The sequence below is a fragment of the Gracilinanus agilis genome, chromosome 3 (genome assembly GCF_016433145.1).
Source record: "Gracilinanus agilis isolate LMUSP501 chromosome 3, AgileGrace, whole genome shotgun sequence".
Classification (NCBI taxonomy): Eukaryota; Metazoa; Chordata; class Mammalia; order Didelphimorphia; family Didelphidae; genus Gracilinanus; species Gracilinanus agilis.
In genome coordinates this window covers 500985906-501004046 of record NC_058132.1, presented here as the reverse complement: position 1 = coordinate 501004046, position 18141 = coordinate 500985906, and the positions used below count along the sequence as shown (strand labels likewise).

At 36.9% G+C, this 18141-nt stretch overlaps 1 protein-coding gene across 1 annotated transcript in view; it reads right to left on the bottom strand.

Annotated features, from left to right (window-relative positions):
* Positions 1 to 468: 468 nt before the first annotated feature.
* The window catches only part of LOC123241775 (sulfotransferase 1C1-like), a 43323-nt gene continuing 25650 nt past the window's right edge, over positions 469 to 18141 (bottom strand). The window contains exons 5-8 of the mRNA XM_044669319.1: positions 14744 to 14870; positions 9621 to 9715; positions 8339 to 8519; positions 469 to 581 (exon numbers count right to left, since the gene is read on the bottom strand). Coding sequence (XP_044525254.1) covers positions 469 to 581; positions 8339 to 8519; positions 9621 to 9715; positions 14744 to 14870 — 516 coding nt within the window. The remainder of the gene's footprint in view (positions 582 to 8338; positions 8520 to 9620; positions 9716 to 14743; positions 14871 to 18141) is intronic.

Sequence of the window (18141 nt, the reverse complement as noted above, 5' to 3'; positions counted from 1 at the left end):
TAGACCTTCAGGTCCTTGAGAACAGGGACTGCTTTCTTCCCCATTTTCTTTTTATTGCTAGCACTTAGCACTGTGATTGGAACTTAGTAGATGCTTAATAAATTCCAACTGATTGAAAATATGTGTGCATGCATGTATTTATATACAATATGTATTTTTAAGATGTATACAATACATGTATGTGCATTTATAAGCATATGCACAATACAGACATAGTTATTTCTCCCAACTGGATCATAATTCCTTGAATCAGGAATTGTTTAATTTTTGTCTTTTATACCCTGTGCCTGGCATGTAGTAGGTGTTTTAATAAATACCTGTTAATTGATTTATTAATAAAGGACTAGAATGTAGGTAAAAAGAACAGGACAGCAAAAGAATTTGATGAATTGATGTACATGTGCCCATGAGGTTTAATGGAAGAAAATTCTAGGGAAGATTTTAGGTACATCTATATCCTTTTGCACCTCAGATCTCAGTGCGAAAGGTCAAAGTGGTTCCCGCCATTTTCTTCTTGTAGTCCTCATCAAATTTTTCATTTTGGGCAACAGTAAAATGGTTCTTCCAGTCCCCTACTGTTCCTGAAACAAAGCAAAATCCCCATGTTGAGCTAATGAGGTAAAATTTTCAAAAATGCCATATATCTATGTAGCTTCTAAATGAATGGATGGTAGTAGAAAGTTTATTATTCTAGAATAACAAAGGAATAGTGTCAACCTGAATATGTGTTCCAATAACAGCTTAAATTTTAATGGAATTTTTCCGTTAGCACAATGCCTTTAATTTACCTCATCACATCTTATGACCACATTATGAAGATTTGGGGTTTTTGAGACTCAAACTGCCATTTTGAGACCTGTTTAGAACTTTGGCTCTTGGAACAAGCAGTTTGAGTAGGGCTTGGAATTTTCAGAGCTGCAGGCCCAGTGGAACACTGACAACACTGCAGAGTTGTGGTTAAGCCAGAGGGAGCTCTCTCTCCACCTAGCTGTCAATAAACTGTTCAAGAAGTTTTTTTCCTCAAGCTTCTTAGAACTTTAAAGTAGAAGGGAACAAATCTTTGTGTGGTCCTGAGATAATACAATCTATTCAGCATATAAGATATTTAAAAATGCTACTAAATAGTAAATGCTAAATAAATGGAGTTATTGTATTACAAACTTACAATTATATCATGCTTTTTCCTGGTAGTATTACCAGAATATTTATATCAATTACTGGGATGTAAAACTATACTTCCCATTATGGACCTGACTTTACAATAAATGCTTTCCTATATACAGCTGGTGATTCTCCTGCTATTGTATTACTACCAATTCAAAAGGGCAGTGGTAGCAAGGGTTAAGAGACTGAAGGCTGCTGGATATTTCAATTTTGGGGAAACTGAGTTAAAGCAATTGGTATTGGCTATGCAATTTAAACTAGATCAGCTAGAGGCTCATTGCATTGAACCAAGCAAGGGAAATGGGGTTGTGCTAAGGCAACCAGCTAAGCAAGGAGGTGAAGACAATATCCAAGCACCCACCAAGCTTCAGTTGGAAACTGAGGCACTGGAAAACACTGCTGCCAATTTATTCCCACTTAAAGATGTCTCTTACATAGCTCCAGATATTGGCTTGGTGAATGTAAAATCATACAAGCAATTCATATCAGCCAATCTGGACACCATTAAATGCCGAAACCCATTTTTTTTTTGACAAACCACACAAAATTATCAAAGAATTTAAGAGAGTGGTCCGAATTTATGATCCTGACTTTAAAGATTTTCAAATCTTAATGGAAGAACTGTTAACAAAATGGGAAAAGCAACATTTTATTGAACAAACCAAGAGAAATCCAGCCCTAACATCCTGGTCCACAGAAAGTTTGGATTTTGAGTTGAATTCTGTGGAGATACTTATAGGTATCTAGGAAAGGCTAGGGAGTCTATTATTGAGGCCAACTCCAAAAGGGCAGATACCTGGTCCAAGTTTGAAAGGCTTAGGCAGGAGTCTGGAGAGTCACTAGCTATATTTTTAGACAGGATCATTGAGGAGGGAGAACATCTATCAGGGATGGACAATCTGACAGAGGAAAATCTTAGCCATATCCATTGTCAATTTGTTAAGAATTCCTGTAATGCAGTCAGGAATTTCTTTAGGTCCAATTGTCCAAACTGGGAGACTATGGACTTAGAGGAATTTAGGAGTACAGCATGCTATGTATATCAGGCTGATAAGGACAAACATACTGAAGAGAAAAATGACCTGATAAATGATCTCAGGAAGCAACTTAGGGAAGCCAATCAAAAAAGGGACAGTGAGATCAAGGAAGTTAAAGCAATAGTGGCTCTTCGGTCATATAAACCTAGAACTGAGTTTATTCCCAGGCAGTCTAGGAATAACCCACCAAGATTCTATCTGTGAAATAGAGTTTTAGGGGGCAGTTCTCAGGACAAACATTCAGGGGAAACAGAAAAAATAGCTACAATGGATATAACAACAATAATAGTGGGTATAGGCAAAATTCCTATGGCTATATAAATAGTTATTATCCTTATCAGAGACAGACTCAAACTAACTTATGTTCCCACACCTTTTGCCAAGGATCCCAACAAGCTCCTGATTTGCACACCATGCAGGAGTTTGTAAAGAATAGGACTAGATCTAAGTACCCTCAGGTGGCAGGGAGTAATTGCTAGAAGGGGGATATGAAGAAGGGAGCATGTGCATTATAAAGATGTGCCCAGAGCAACACAGTGATAGAAGACAATAGGCAACAGAAAACAACTTATGGGAAAATTATAGGAGGGGCAGGATCTTGCTGAGTGCTCCTTCACTTCCCCCCTCCCACTAAGCAGTTAGAAAGTCAGTTACAATATGGAGGAGATGGAAAGGATTGATAAGTTCTGGGAAGCCCTCAAACTGATATGTTTAAGCAGCCCCTCCCCTCAAAGGGGAAAGGTAACTTGAATAGCTAATCTGACCTATCCCTATAAATATTCTTCCTCTATATCTAAATAACTAAACAGAGGTAAACTGTGATGTAGTTGAATGTCAAATCAAGGTAAAGCAGGTTGGCAGTTAGGAACTAAAATGGCTTTGCTCAGATTCAAGCCTCAAGCTCCAAGAGCAACCAAGGAACCAAGACCCAGCAAGCAGAGTGTGTCCTGCCTCCTCTCAACCCAAGACTCCACCTCCCTTCATTGCCTTAACTTCCCCCTCTCTCAGAGTTCTCAGGGGGCCCCTCTGGAATTCTGAGCTGTAGCCTGAACCCCCCTTTGCAGCTTGAATTTCTCTCTGCAATATGAATCTCACACTGATCTTACTAGAAATTTGGAACTTGAACCATTAAAGCTCCAGCCTGTATATCTGCAAGCCATTACAAAGCTTAAGAAGGCTATTCTTTCTGCTATAGCTCTTGAAATCCCAGACTATTCAAAACCATTCGAACTGTTTGTAAATGAATGTAAAGGGATAGCTTCTGAAGTATTAAAACAGACACTGGGACAAAATTATCATCCTATAGGATACTATAGATCTCAGTTAGATCTTATAGCACCTGGGTCTGATCCTTGTCTTTGTGGAGTAGCAGCAGCAGCAGTGTTAGTCCAGAAGTTTGCTGATTTAGTACTACTGGGGTGTCTACTGATTGTGTATTATTCCCATCAAATTGATGTGATTATGAGAAAGTTTTGTACTCAAGCATTTTCAAATCAGCAAATATCTAAGTATGAAATAATTCTTTTGGGAAATGAAAGAATACAGTTTAAAAGATGTAGTGTGTTAAAACCAGCAGCACTACTATCAAATTTACCAATGAAGGGGGAACCACTGCATGATTGTGAAGAAGTGATTCCATTGTTAGAGCAACCAATGCAGGACTTAAAAGATATTCCAATAGATAATACTGATATTGTGCTATTCACAGATAGATCATCATTCATGCACAATGATATTCACTATACAGGTGTAGCAGTAGTCATGGAATTTGAGACTCTGTGGTATACCTCACTACCCAAAACCATAAGTGCTCAAGGGGCAGAATTGATAGCTCTGAAGCATGCCTGTATCTTAGCTGAGGGAAAAATAGCTAACATCTATACAGACTCTAGATACGCATTCTCAATCTACCATGCAACAGGTTCGATCTGGAAACAGCAGGGATTCATATCATCTGGAGGGAAGCAGATAGCACATGCAGACATCATAATAGGCCTACTGGAAATTATCCAAAAACCAAAGCAGATAGCAGTGATACATTGCCAAAGTCACACTTTTGGTAAAGATCCAGTGTCAAAAGGCAATTATGCATATGTGATGGCAAAATATGCAACACAAAAAGCTCCATTCTATGTGATGAATCTCTCTAACATTGAGTCAACAGATCTCCAAAAAGCATATCTGTACTCTGAGATTCTAACATGGAAACAAAAGTTTGGAACTAGGGAGGAAAATGGTATATGGGTTATATCCACTGGAAAACCAATCTTATCAAAAGGTTTTTACAATCATATATATCAGGTTATCCATAAGAAAGGACATTTTGGTACTCGGGCAATTATTGACACAATCAAAAGAAGTCTGATTACCTCAGGGATTTCCACCATTGTGAACGGTCTGTACAAACTATTCTATCTATCAAAGATTCAATCAGGGTATATTCAGAAAGAAAGGTTTAGAAGGGAGACCTTTGGCATAAAGCCCTTTTGAAAATTTGCAGATAGATTACATTAACATGCCAAAAGCAGGAAAACACACGTTTTGCTTAGTTTTGGTGGATTAGTTGATGATATGGTCAGAAGTGTTTCTGTCTGCTACAAATACATCAGCATTTGTTCTTACGATCTTGCTAAGGGAGATTATTCCTAGATTTGGAATTCTAGTCACGATAGACTTGGATAAAAGGAGTCATTTTATAGACCAGATTTTAAAAACAGGTTTATGAAAATCTAGGCATTACTACATTTTATGTGCCATACTATTCAGAGAGAGAAAGACGATGGTGGGAAAACTTTGTACCACGACCCATCTTAAATGGCCAGAAATTCTACCAATAGCAATGTTTTATTTAAGAACTAGACTTTGTACTGATTTGCATATTTCACCATATGAGTTACTCTATGGACATACACCACTGCAAGCTAAAACTTGCAAGACTGCTTTTGTGGCAATGTTAGGAGGGGATATACAAATGGCTTCATATATCATTGCTTTGCAAGACAGTCTGAAAAAATTACATGACATGGGAGTTTTAGTCCAGACTGGTTCTCTGGATTACTCACTGCACAACATAAAGCCAGGTGATTCAGTAATACATCAAAAACCTTACTAAAACATCTGCCACACAGAAAATTTATAATGGTCCTTACACAGTAGCTTTAACATCACCTTCAGCAATAAAAGTGCTAGGCAAAGATTCATGGTTCTATTGCTCACACACTAAATTAGCTCATAGGGAAGAAAAAGAAGGGGAAATAGTTCCAGAAGAAGAAGAAGAATAAGAAGAAGAGATAGAAAACAGCTATATAGCAGAAAGCTGAGAGATTCCAGCAGTCAACAGAGTCTGCAGTCAGAAAGTTCATTAAGGAGGGGATGATTCCACTGGAAGAGGACATTCAAGGAGAAAAGCAGGAAAACAGATGAGAGCATGAGTCAGGCAGCAAACAAGAGACCAGACACTGATAGAGTAATAGACACTTTGCATAAGAATCCTACAGAGAAGAGGAACAGACCGATGATGGACACATAACTGTGAGATTCTGCGTCATTATAACATTGCACATTTCCACTTTAGTGACATCCAACACTACATAATACTACAAAGAAGTATGAAGATAGAAGAGAGGCAACAGACAACATGAGAAGAGGAGATTCTGAAAATTTGATAAGTATGATTACATGCAACAATGCACATATTAGGATACATTAATCACAAACTGTTATAAGATCTTTAATAAGTAAAGTCATCCACGTAGGTAAGTGGGTACATTATATGTTGTTTAGTACAACAGTGTAATATCCATTTACTTTAGTTTCAATAAGTTCTTACATAAATAGAAGCTCTGGTTTGTGACATTCTGTTTAGGTAACATCAGAGAACATATGTCTGTATAAAATTTGTTTTTTAGTTTTCAGGAAAGAGTGGAGATCTGCATAACACATATGTGTAAATATTAATGTACATACTTGTAAATAATTTGTACTATAGTTTTATATAGCATAATTTATAATATAGTGAGTGTATATACATGTATGTACATGCATGTATTATATATATTTTGTATATGTTTCTGTATATTCTGTATATTTTATGGATATTTCTGTATATATAGTATATTTGCTTGCCCATAGTTGCAGTAATGCAAGATTTTTTTTGGTACAAAACTGTACATATGTATATAAAAGACATTCATGTAAATGCATGTATATATGTATAGATTTTTAAAAAAGGAGATATGTGAATAGTTAAAACATGTTGCAAAAGTTAGATTTCTTAAGATAGGATATTCAGTTTTCAAGTTCTATGTAGACAAAGTTTTGTTTTCTGTAATAGAATTAGGATTCTAGCATAAGTAAAAGTTTTGTTTGAATTGTTCAAATTAGATTTTAAAATGCATTTTGCATAAGTTTTTTTAAATAGATAGGTTTTGTTTTTTGTAAAAGCATATGCTACATTGTTTTTTTTTGTAATTTTTCTCTTCAAATTTTGTTACATTGTTATATTTTTAGATAAGTTTGTTTTTATGTATTAGCTTAGCAACTCAGTCATCTTTTTAACAACTGATTTTGGAAAAGGTTTTGCATTTGCATTTTGATTTTTTGATTTTTTATTGCATTCTTTTATAGTTTCCATTTTGCAGTTGTGTTTTGAATTTTTTATTACTTGATTTGTTTTTGCAAATATTTGCATTTTGATTTTGATCTATGTAATTGTTTATTGTAATTCCCTTTTCCTTTCTTTCCGTGGTTTGAATTCCTTAGTGTAGGGTAATGAATAGGAATAGGGTAGATAGATAAATGTAGGTTGTTTGTTATTTTGGGTAAGAATAATAGATAGAATAGGATTGCAATAAGGGGGAAATTATGATTTTTATTGAGCAAGAGGCAAATTATGATTTTTATTGAGCAAGAGGAAAATTTTTTTTCCCAAAAAGATTTTACCTTTGCTCAAAAGGGTAGAATGTTAGTATAGAAAGGAAAGACATGGGTTGAAATATAAGTAAGAAATGATTTTGCAGGACTTGGTTTGGCCACATGCTAGGAACCTGATGACAGAGGATTCTGGAATCAGGAGAGAAGTTTTTTTGAAGGGACACCAACCAACTGAAGAGGCTTTTGCTTCCTGGTCTTATAGCCGATAGGAGTGAAGGAGGCTGAGCTCTGCTGTTCCTCCTGTTATAAATCTCCAGTGAGGTAGAAGGGAAACCTTTTAGACCTTTCCTCATTTCACAATCTACATCCAAGAAGATTCTGATAACAGCAACCCTGATCTAATCCAGATTCAGTGTTGGTGTGAAGGCTGAGACCAAGCTCAGGGCCTGGCCCATTTAGGTTGAACTCAGTCAAGAGTTTGTCCCTTGTCATTTTAAAGATTGTCTCATCTTGTGAAACCAACAAGGAGGATTAATTAGAGTCAGGTATAGACAGTGAGGACTTGGGGATCTTAGCCAGTGTCAGAAAAGGGCTTAGGGAGTATCAAGAAACTGAAAGTGAGTTTTTTTAAAACTTTTTAGAGTTAGGGAAGCCCTGTTCCTTAATCCTCCTTTCCTAATCCTTTTGTTTTATAAGAAATAAATCCTTTTACCTGTGTAGCAACACTGCTTTAAGGCCTAATTGAGCACTGGTCCCAGTGGGTAAGGCCATCAGCCTTATTTCACTGATAGACACTGAGGGATCCATCTACCTCAGTATACTTAATTATTTCACCATTTAAGAAATGAATAAGCTGAGACTCCACTTACAGTCCCATATAGGTTAAGGGTGTAGCTGATCTTCTAACCTAATTCCATTGCTCTTTCTGTGGTGTTAAACTATCATTACCCAATGTACAGTATTAAAGGAATTCTTTTTTCTCTTTTTTAAACTTTTACCTTCTGCCTTTGGAACCAACAATGGTTCCAAGGCAGAAGAGTGGTAAGGGCTAGGCAATGGGGATTAATAGACTTGCCCAGGATCACACAGCTAGGAAGTATCTGAGGTCAGATTTGAACCTAGGACCTTCCATCTTTGTGCCTGGCTCTCAATCCACTGAGCTACCCAGCTGCTCCCTAAAGGGATTCTAAAACAAGTCACAACTAGCATGTATTTATGTTCGACTTCTCACAGAACATGACCTTCAGAACTTGAACCTCACTCACCTTTCCTCATTGGTAGAAAAATGGATGAATATACCAATTCTTCAGGGAGATACAAATATTTAGCCCCTGAATTTTCCTTCATGATATCAAAAGAGGTGTGATAGATGATCTTATTGATAATTTCCTCAGATACATCCTTCTCCAGGAACTTTAAAATCTTCTGGATTTCTTGCTTTGGATTCTAAATGGAGAAAATCAGTAGAAATTAAAAAAAAAATAGGGCCTGCTATCAGACACGGTTCCCTAGTAAATCTGTAAAGAAGGTCATAGAGTCATAGACCTAGAAACAGAAGGGACCTCAGGGTCCATACAATCCAAGTGTTTTATTGGACCACTAAGGAAATGGGGGAAAGTGAGTCTCAATGACATTCATCCAGAAGGTGGCTAAGTCAGCAAATGTGAATAGGCTAGTCAGTAAGCAATTTTTATGTACTTATTATGAGCTTGATAATCTTCTTTAGGCTCCTCTCCTTCCTCTGTAGATACCCTGTAGACTTTCTCATCTTGACCATAGAAGCCTCCATGCCCTGGCAATTTACCCCCATTCCTTCCCTGTGTTGGACTTACCCTAGAAGTACACTCTGCCCCTATGACCCTTTCCTCTGATTGACTTATTCCTCCTAGAATCTAGATTTAAAAGAATTCCAAGAACAGCCACATGTTCCTTCTACTCTTGGCTCTATTTCTGACTCTCTAGAATACCTCTGACATGTTCCTGTGCTATTTAACTTCCTTTTATTTGTTGTTTTCCTCTATTAGAATATAAGTACCTTGAGGGTTGGGACAGTCATATTTTATGCTTCTATTTTTGTTAAAATATTTCTATAATTTATTCAACATTTATAGAAATCTTGTAGAAATATTTTGTAGAAATATCTGCTTTCTAATATTTGTATTAGTAAAGCTTAGCACAATGTCTGGCAAGGAGTAAACACCCAAAAGTTTGTTAGCTTGCTAAAAATATAAGGAAAGGTAAATATTTCTATATTTATACACATATAAATATGTAAAGAAAAGCTCAGAGAAAAGACATTAGCTGATACAAGACTGATGTAAACAGCAGTTTCCTAACAGCTGGGACTACTGAAAAGTGGAATAGGCTCTTAGAATGTCATGCATTCTCCCTCACTAGAGGTTTTCAGAAAAGGACAGATGGGCACCTGTCAGGGCCATTGAAATGGGATCCTGGGACTTTCTGGCCTTTAAGGTCTTATTCATTCTCTATTTCTATGATTTTGTAGTAGGATTTGTTAGGTCTGTGAATACTTAGTTTATTACCCACCTCTTTCATGTCTTCATAGAACAGGTAAAGAATGGGGTATTTGTCCTTTTTTTCCCACCATCCTTTCACATGATCATACCAGGAACCGTAGAGCACTAGAGGTAAATGGAAGGATACAGAGCAGTTAATTTTTTATTCCAATCTTCTGTTTGACAGAATGGACACTCAGTCACTGCTGTTTACCTATGGTCTGTATGTAGAACAACATAAGCTGGAAGCCTAGATTCGAATATGTAGAGGCTGTGTGCTTAGTGTTATAAAAAAATAAATAAATAAGCTGAGTAGGTGGGTGTGAGGAAGGATAAAGGGGTATAGGGGATTATAAGGTGATTTGGGAAGGAAATGAAGGTATGGGAAGGTATATAGGAGATAAGGGAAATGGGGTATGTAGGAGAGGCAGCTCAAACAGGTTTATTCCCAGAGGCTTGAGACAGAGGATCCAGGGAGGAAACCAGGGCCAGTAAGAATCATTTAGGCTTGACTGGAGGGTTTCTCTTGTTAGTTTCAAAGTCTCTTGAGGGAGGGGTCGAGAGGGCCCCTCCCTGCCAGTCAAACTGAGGGCTGGAGGAAGTCCTGAGGTAGGTACTTCCTGTCAAGATGGATGCCCCAGTTGTCTCAAGAAATAAAGGAAAATGATTCTTTCCTTTTGGCCCTTGTCTTAATTTTCGACTCAATGACTCACCACAGGGTTTGAACAGGTAACAAGGGGATTGATTAATACCAGGGTCAGTCAGAAGGGAGGAGGGGTTCAGGATTTTCTAACTGCTGTTAGGGACAGGGGTGAGGGTGGGGGATGGGTCGCGGAGAGGTTTAGACAGACAGAGAGAGAGAGAGAGCCCGGCTCTCCCAGTCAGGAAGATTTGACTGCCTTTTAAATAAAGTCTTTATCAAACCTAGGGATAACTTATTTAAGGATACTCCAATTATCTAAAGAAACTAAACCCACTATGTTCAATCACCAAGCCCTCCCTGCCAACCAGAACCCAAAGGAAATCAGGGAAGGGGAGGGATGGAGATGGGAGATCAGGGAGAGGTCCAGAGAAATGAGATAAGTCCAAATTTCCCAAAACAAAATAAGCACAGGCCAAGGCCGAAGCAATTAGGCCAAAGCCAAAAGGCCAAAGCAAAAGCCTCCAGCCACAGCGAAAGCCAGAAGGCAAAAGCCTCTTCAGTTGGAACTTCACCTCTATTTATAGCTTTAGGTTCTAACTGACTTTCTGAACATTCTAAGATGTTTAACTGACTTTTTGTGACCATTAGAAATTACAGAAGCAAAAAGTTTCTGTTAGCCACCTTGCATTACATTAGGCCTTGCCCAATTCTCTAAGACTAATTGTTGGAGCAAGGGTGCTAGTTTAATTTGGAAGAGAGGTTTTCCTTATTGAAAATTCTCTATATTAATAAAATCATTGGTTGTCTGTTTGTATGTATGTTTGAGCCAGGGCAAATCACTTAACCTTGTTTGCCTTAGTTTCTTCAATCCTGAAATGATTTGGAAAAGGAAATGGCAAACCACAACAATATCTTTGCCAAGAAAACCCTGAATAGGGTCACAATGAGTCAGGCACAGCTGAAACTAGGGCAAAAAAAGCAAAAAAAGTAATAAAACTAAGTGTTGATGGGTACAGGGGAGATGTTGAACTCCTACACACACATATAATACTATTTCTTAAAAAAAGAAGAGGTACAGTGAAATAACAAATGGAGTTTTGGGGATGAGATTGGATATTGTTTAGGACAGTAACAGAATAGTACCCTGGTTTTGGGAAGGCCAATCAAGCCCAGTGCAGGCAAAGCCAGACCTTGAGATGAGACACAGACAGAACCCTAAGTTATAGGAAAACAGTTGTTTAATAAAAAGGGACAGGTTAGGAGGGATTTGGATATAACTAACTCTAATAATAATAACTACCTGCACCTCCCCAGATATAAAATCTCTTCACACCCTACTCTATTCCTATTCCATCTTTATAACCCCAATACTATACTATACTAAGCTACCACTAAACCCCTTTGGATGATCTAAGGCAGTGGTTCCCAAACTTTTTTGGCCTACTGCCCCCTTTCCAGAAAAAAATATTACTTAGCCCCTTGGAAATTACTTCTTAAAAATTTTAATAGCAATTAATAGGAAAGATAAATGTACCTGTAGCCATCACCACTCCCCTGGATCGCTGCAGCACCCACCAGGGGGTGGTGGTGCCCACTTTGGGAATCACTGTGTCATTTAAAATCACTTGGGATACTTGGAACTACATTTCCCGTGATCCCTAATGGGTTTCCTGTTTTGGATTAAGGTGAGGGACGGTTTTTAAAATAGGGGGAAGTGACTTGGAACTTCCTTTTTAGCTACCTGAGCGCACGGAGAGAGGAAAGGTAAATGGCTGAGGTGAGGTTGGAATAGGTTTCTTACAGGCGCGTGGTCTAATGATTTTTATCTCTATCAGCATGGTTTTTATTAAAATACTATTCTCCCTTTTGATCTCGGCCCTCATCATTTTTAATAATAACATCACTGATCTAAGGAAAGGGTCTGTGTATAAGTCTGACAAGGCCTAAAGATGAACCAAGATCCAAGGATCTTAGGCCAGGTCTCACACTCAGCTGTCAGTTGTCACCAGGTCAACAAAGGAACAGCACAGATGTCAAAACAGCCACCAGGGAAACAGAATAATCCAAGTAGTAGGAAGAATGGGAAGATCAGGTAGTAAATAACCACAGGGAAATAACTAATCTCCTTTGATTCACACAGAGGAAAGAAAACTACTCCCCAGGCCTAACTCACTCCAACAGCACTTCCCAGAATTTCAGAACCTTTTCTGTCTATTTGCAGACTTACACATCTTAATTTAGCTTTTCCTATAACAACAGAAAATCTATACATTCAGGAGCTAAGGATATCAAAACAATCTATTCTATTCTTCACTGGTTTCATTTAGTGCCAGTATATACCATTCTATATAATATGTACCAATACATCCCATTATATATAAACTGCATTTATCCAGAAAAAAAAGAGGGGCTAGAAAAAATTTCCTATGCATTTGGTAAATCCCCCAAAGAAGGAATTGCAATCTTGCTATCAAACAAAAGACAAAGAACCATTGAAGGAAAAAAAATGAAATAAATAAGACCACTAAATTATGCCAAAAACCATGAACTGTGGACAACAAACTAAAATGTATTTTAAACATATATACCCTAAGTGCTTAAGCATCTTAATTCTTAAAGTAATTTTTTACTAAACTATAAGAAAACTTGAACAGCAACACAATAATGACAGGAGATTTCAAAGTTCCTTTTTCTTTTGGATAAGACTAGCAAAAAAGATAAAAAGTAAAATATAAATTTGAACATATTGTTGGAGAAACTAGAGCAAAAAATATGGCATTTTCTAAATGACATTCAAAGTAAGTATTTGTGATTTTATGCATAATGTTTGTTTTGAATTCAGGGAAGTGCTATTTGGAAGTGTCTAGCAGACTCCCTATGGACATGTGGGGACTTTGAGACTACATTTCCCATGATCCCTATGGGTTTCCGGTTTCCGGTTTAAGGCGTGGGGACGTCCAGCATCCCTATGTATGGGGCAATTTAAATTTGGAGGAGGCCGTAGAGAAAGCTTTTTCTGGGTTTTGCAGAGTGGCTGGCTGGCATACCAGAGGGACAGGATGGGCTCCGGTGGTAAATTTAAAAGATAAGTGCGGTCATATATATATTTTACCAACATGGCCATGCTTTTAATTAAACTACTAATTTCTCTTATTATATCAGTCTTTATCATTTTTAATCATAACAATATACAGATAGACATATTTATACATATAGACATATTTATACATATATAATACTCAAAACATGTATATGCAGAAACATATGTATATGCAAAATTCACTACATATTGCAAATTTAGATAAAAGGCAGAAATTATAACTATATCCTTTATGGACCATAGCACAGTAAAACTTATTAGCTCAGAGACTACAAAAAATAGGCATAGAAAACTTAACAATCACATCTTAAGTAGTTTAGTGGGTCAAAGAAAAAAATAATAGAAAGAGTAATTATTTGAAAGAAAATGATTAGAATGAAACAATATACTAAAATTTCTAGAATGAAGCTAAAGTAGTTCTTCTATAAAATTAAATGAACAAAATAGAAACAAAAATATAGATGAACAAAATGTGCATTTAAAAGTTAGGAAACCAGCAAAAATCCTAAAGGTAGCATTATAGAGGATGCATTTTTAAACTAGAGGGGGCAAAGACAAACTCTAAATCAAAAAAGCTATAGAAATCGTAAGTAAATTTAAAACGATAAAAATGTATAAGCCTTTAGCAAATTTGATTAAAATAGAAGTGAATAGTGTATCCAATGAACAAAGTGACAAATGGACAAGGTGAAATAAAAACAAACACTGGAAACAAACAAAACCTTCAAACTAGCTTTGTTTAAAAACGAAACGAGGGGGCAGCTGGGTAGCTCAGTGGATTGAGAGTCAGGCCTAGAGATGGGAGGTCCTAAGTTCAAATCTGACCTCAGACACTTCCCAGCTGTGTGACCCTGGGCAAGTCACTTGATTCCCATTGCCTAACCCTTACCACTCTTCTTCCTTGGAGCCAATACACAGTATTGTCTCCAAGATGGAAGGTAAGGGTTAAAAACAAAACAAAACAAAACAAAATGAAATGAAGACAAGAACCTAAAATAAACAAAAAGAATAATCAGAATCTTTCATACATAATTGTATGCTAATAATCATGACAATACAAAAGAAATAGAGGAATTTCTCCAACAATATGGACATGAAACAGTTCAGGAATGAGTAATTCTAGAATAGATAAATTCTTCTCTCCTAACCCCAATACACAGTGTTATACTTCAGTGTTCTGTTCATATTAAGTATTCAATGATAGTTCTTAACCAGTAGTTTACTTTGGACAAGATGGTATTAATATAAATATATATATCTTTCCACTCTGAATTATTTGAAAAATCACATTTCTGAAGAATTCTGACTTTGTTGCTGAAAATAATAAACGAGTACAAATAGAGAAGATCTTCTCTTATTAGTGCTAATATCACATGAGGAATTAGGTGACTACAGATCCAATTCTACTCACTTTTTCCATTCATGAATCTCTCAATCAACTCTTCCCAGGTACCTGGATCAGGTAGCTCATTAACTTCTCTTGAGAAATAATAGTAAGATGCTACACTATCTTTTGCATTTCTCGCCATATAGATGATCTGCAAAGAATGTAAATGTAGAAGATAATGACTGTCAGTGAGAAAAAGTTAAAGAGAGGAATGTTCATGTTCAGTATGAGGAGTTATGATATTCAAAAGGTTGCTTAGAGTCTTGACTCTTGCATTTCATGCACTGATACAGTGGGGCATCTAGGAGCAAAGAGTCTGTCAGGGGCAGACTAGAGCCTGTGATTTGAGGTAAACTGTTTCTTTTTTTAAAAGTAGGAATCTTAATGTAATATGAGACATAGGAAGAACAAAGCACTTCAGATTTAGAAATCCAGTTTCATTTATCCATCATGAATTTACCTGGAGATGAAGGTGGGAGTTGCCCTTGGTAAGGGGACAGAAGGTGGCCCCATCATGATCTCTTCTATATTCACATCAACATCTAGTTTGATTATGTGCTTTTTCTTTTTGTCCCTGTTTCAATTATGTCTGACTCTCTGTGATCCCATTTAGGGTTGGTTTTTGTTTTTTGGCAAAGATTGGAGTGGTTGGGCATTTTTTTCTTCAGATCATTTTACAGATGAGGAAACTGAGACAAACAGAGTTAAGTGACTTACCCTGGGTCATATATCTAGGAAGTGTCTGAGGTCAATTTAAACTTAGAAAGATGAGTTTCTTGACTCAAAGGGAAATAAAAGGGAGAAAGAACAAAACCAATGTTCTGTGCATTGACAAAAGCCATTTAGGGGGCAGTCTCCTTTCTGGCATAAAGTGTCCATTCAAAATAAATACATTCAACCCTCCAAAGTTCAAATTTGCCATGTTTCAAAATTCATTCTGGATCTTTTGGTGCAGTGTGTGGTCTCTGCAGGCATCTTCATGGCATCTTCTGGATTCTGAGAGGTAGTCTTCTGTTCTAAATTAGGGTCAAATTCAAGTCCAAATTTACAGAAATAAGATAGTCCCCCAAAGGAGAACTACTTTACATTCCCCCTGAGGAAAATACAGGGATACACATGGGAATCACACAGGAATACATAGTCAAGGCATAAGGTATATGAATCAATTCTCAAAACATCGAAGAGTCCAGAGGAAAATAAAAAGGAAAAAAAGAAAAAAATAACCTCTGAGGAAAATATAGGATATTAAGAAAATGTGAAAGGAAAAAATTCTAGGAACAAGAAAAAGGAAAAAATTCACAAATCAAAGCAGATTCCTGTAGCAATCCATGTCCCATAAGCTTTGCAGCAACAATCACTCACTAACCCAATTTAGCAGCCTGGACTACAGTAAGTTGTCACATCATGAAAGAAGTGGAAAAAGGAGACTAGATCTCGAGACAAATGGGAAATAGCATTTTCCAGCACAATACTTTTCTTCACTTTCAGAGATAATGGAGCCAGAACAATTAGATGTCGAGTACTTGATATCAAGTGGGGTACAAGGAAGTCCTACATCTTAACATATGCTAAGCGTTGCAACCTCGAGTCTTACACAGAATCAAGTCTTTGCGTAGAATGTCATCAATCCCTATAGGATTATTTTGGTCTCTTTCCTTTATGTGCTCATTTGCACTTTGCAGGTCAAAAACTCTGTGCTCCTTTGTGGTCTGATTTTCTTTGGATTAGACATAGTCATTGAGCAAAAGTCTCATAATAATTAAATAACTAGTGGCAGGTTTCTATAGTCCAAAACTTTTTGGGTATAAATTTATAGGCTAGGCAAATGTACATCTTAGCTTATTCTTATTGCAAAAATCAAAACAGTCAAGAGTCTATTTAATGCTGGTGACATGCTTCAAATGTAAAAAATGAGAGAAAAGAAAAAAAATCAAATACTGTATTGCACATGTAGGAAGAAAAACGAACAAAAAAAGTGTAGTTTTACACAATCACAGAGGTAAAGAATAGAGGTTAATTTTCAAGAAATAAGATTCATTCCCTCCTTAACTTGCCATGATCCACAGTGTGAGTGCAAATGAGGTAGACAAAGTGATGTGGATATAAAGCAATATACATATGAAGCAATAATACATCCAAGAAAGTATACAAAAGGAATGACAAAAGGCATAAAATGTTTTGAAAGGCACATCAGGCCAATATAGGTCACTAATACGGATATTTTGTTGTGAGGTTGTATATGTATCATTCAAGTACAAGGATCGATCAAATAAAGTGCAACAAAATAATGCAAAATCCAGCAATAGGGCATTCTTATCACAATAGTCAAATACAATCAATAGTCAAATATAATAGGTGCAGGTAATAGTACTTAGTTCAGAGAATTATTCATTATCAATAGAGGGTACTCATTTCACATGACGGCAATTAACACATGAGTCCCTTTCCCCAATTTTAATGACTGTTGGTGTAGTTAATAGGACCTGAAATGGTCCATCATAAGCAGGTTCAGTTGACCCAGTACGTTTGAAATTCTTTATGTGCATACTATCAGTTGGGTTCAAATCATGAAGCGAGAAGTCTAAGGGGCCTGCTTGAACAGCAGCTCCAGAGTCGTGGAGTTATCACAATTTTGTTTGTAATTGTCTGATAAAAGTGGCAATGGTTGTATCCCCTCCTAACAATGAAGTATAGGCAGGGTTGAATGGTTGTGCCTGAATAGGTGGATGTCCAAATAGCATCTCAAATGGTGAGATGTGTAAATCAACTCTGGGTCTGCTTCCGAGATAAAATAAGGCCAGAAGTAGAATTTCAGGCCATTTTAAATGAGTCTCTGTGCATAATTTGCCAATCATAGTTTTAAGATTTTTATTCATCCTTTCAACTTGGCCAGAGCTCTGGGGATGATATGGTATATGAAATTTAGGAGTTATCCCCAAACATGAATAAATTTATGATAAGACTGAGTCAGTAAAGTAAGTTCCTCTATCAGAATCAATACGTGCTGGCAGGCCAAAACGAGGAATAATCTCTTTCAAAAGGATTTTGGCAACAAAAGCTGCTGTGGCCTGAGCAGTAGGAAATGTTTCAGGCCACCTGGTCAGTTGATTGACTATGACCAGACAAAATTTATAGTGTCCAGCTTTTGCCATAGAGATAAAATAAGTTTACAAATGTTCAAATGGTGTATAAGCTAGAGGATGTCCACCAAAAGCTTTTTCTCGAAAAGTGTGCTGATTAAAGGCCTGGCAGGTAGGACAAGCTGTACACATTTTGGAGGCAATTGTAGTTATTCCAGGTGCTATCCATACTCTTTCAACAGAGTCTACAATGCCTTGGGTGCTGAAATGACCGTGTTTATGGATGGAATGACAAATCTGGTTATAGAAAGCCCTAGGGATCAGAGGCTTGCCTTCAGATGA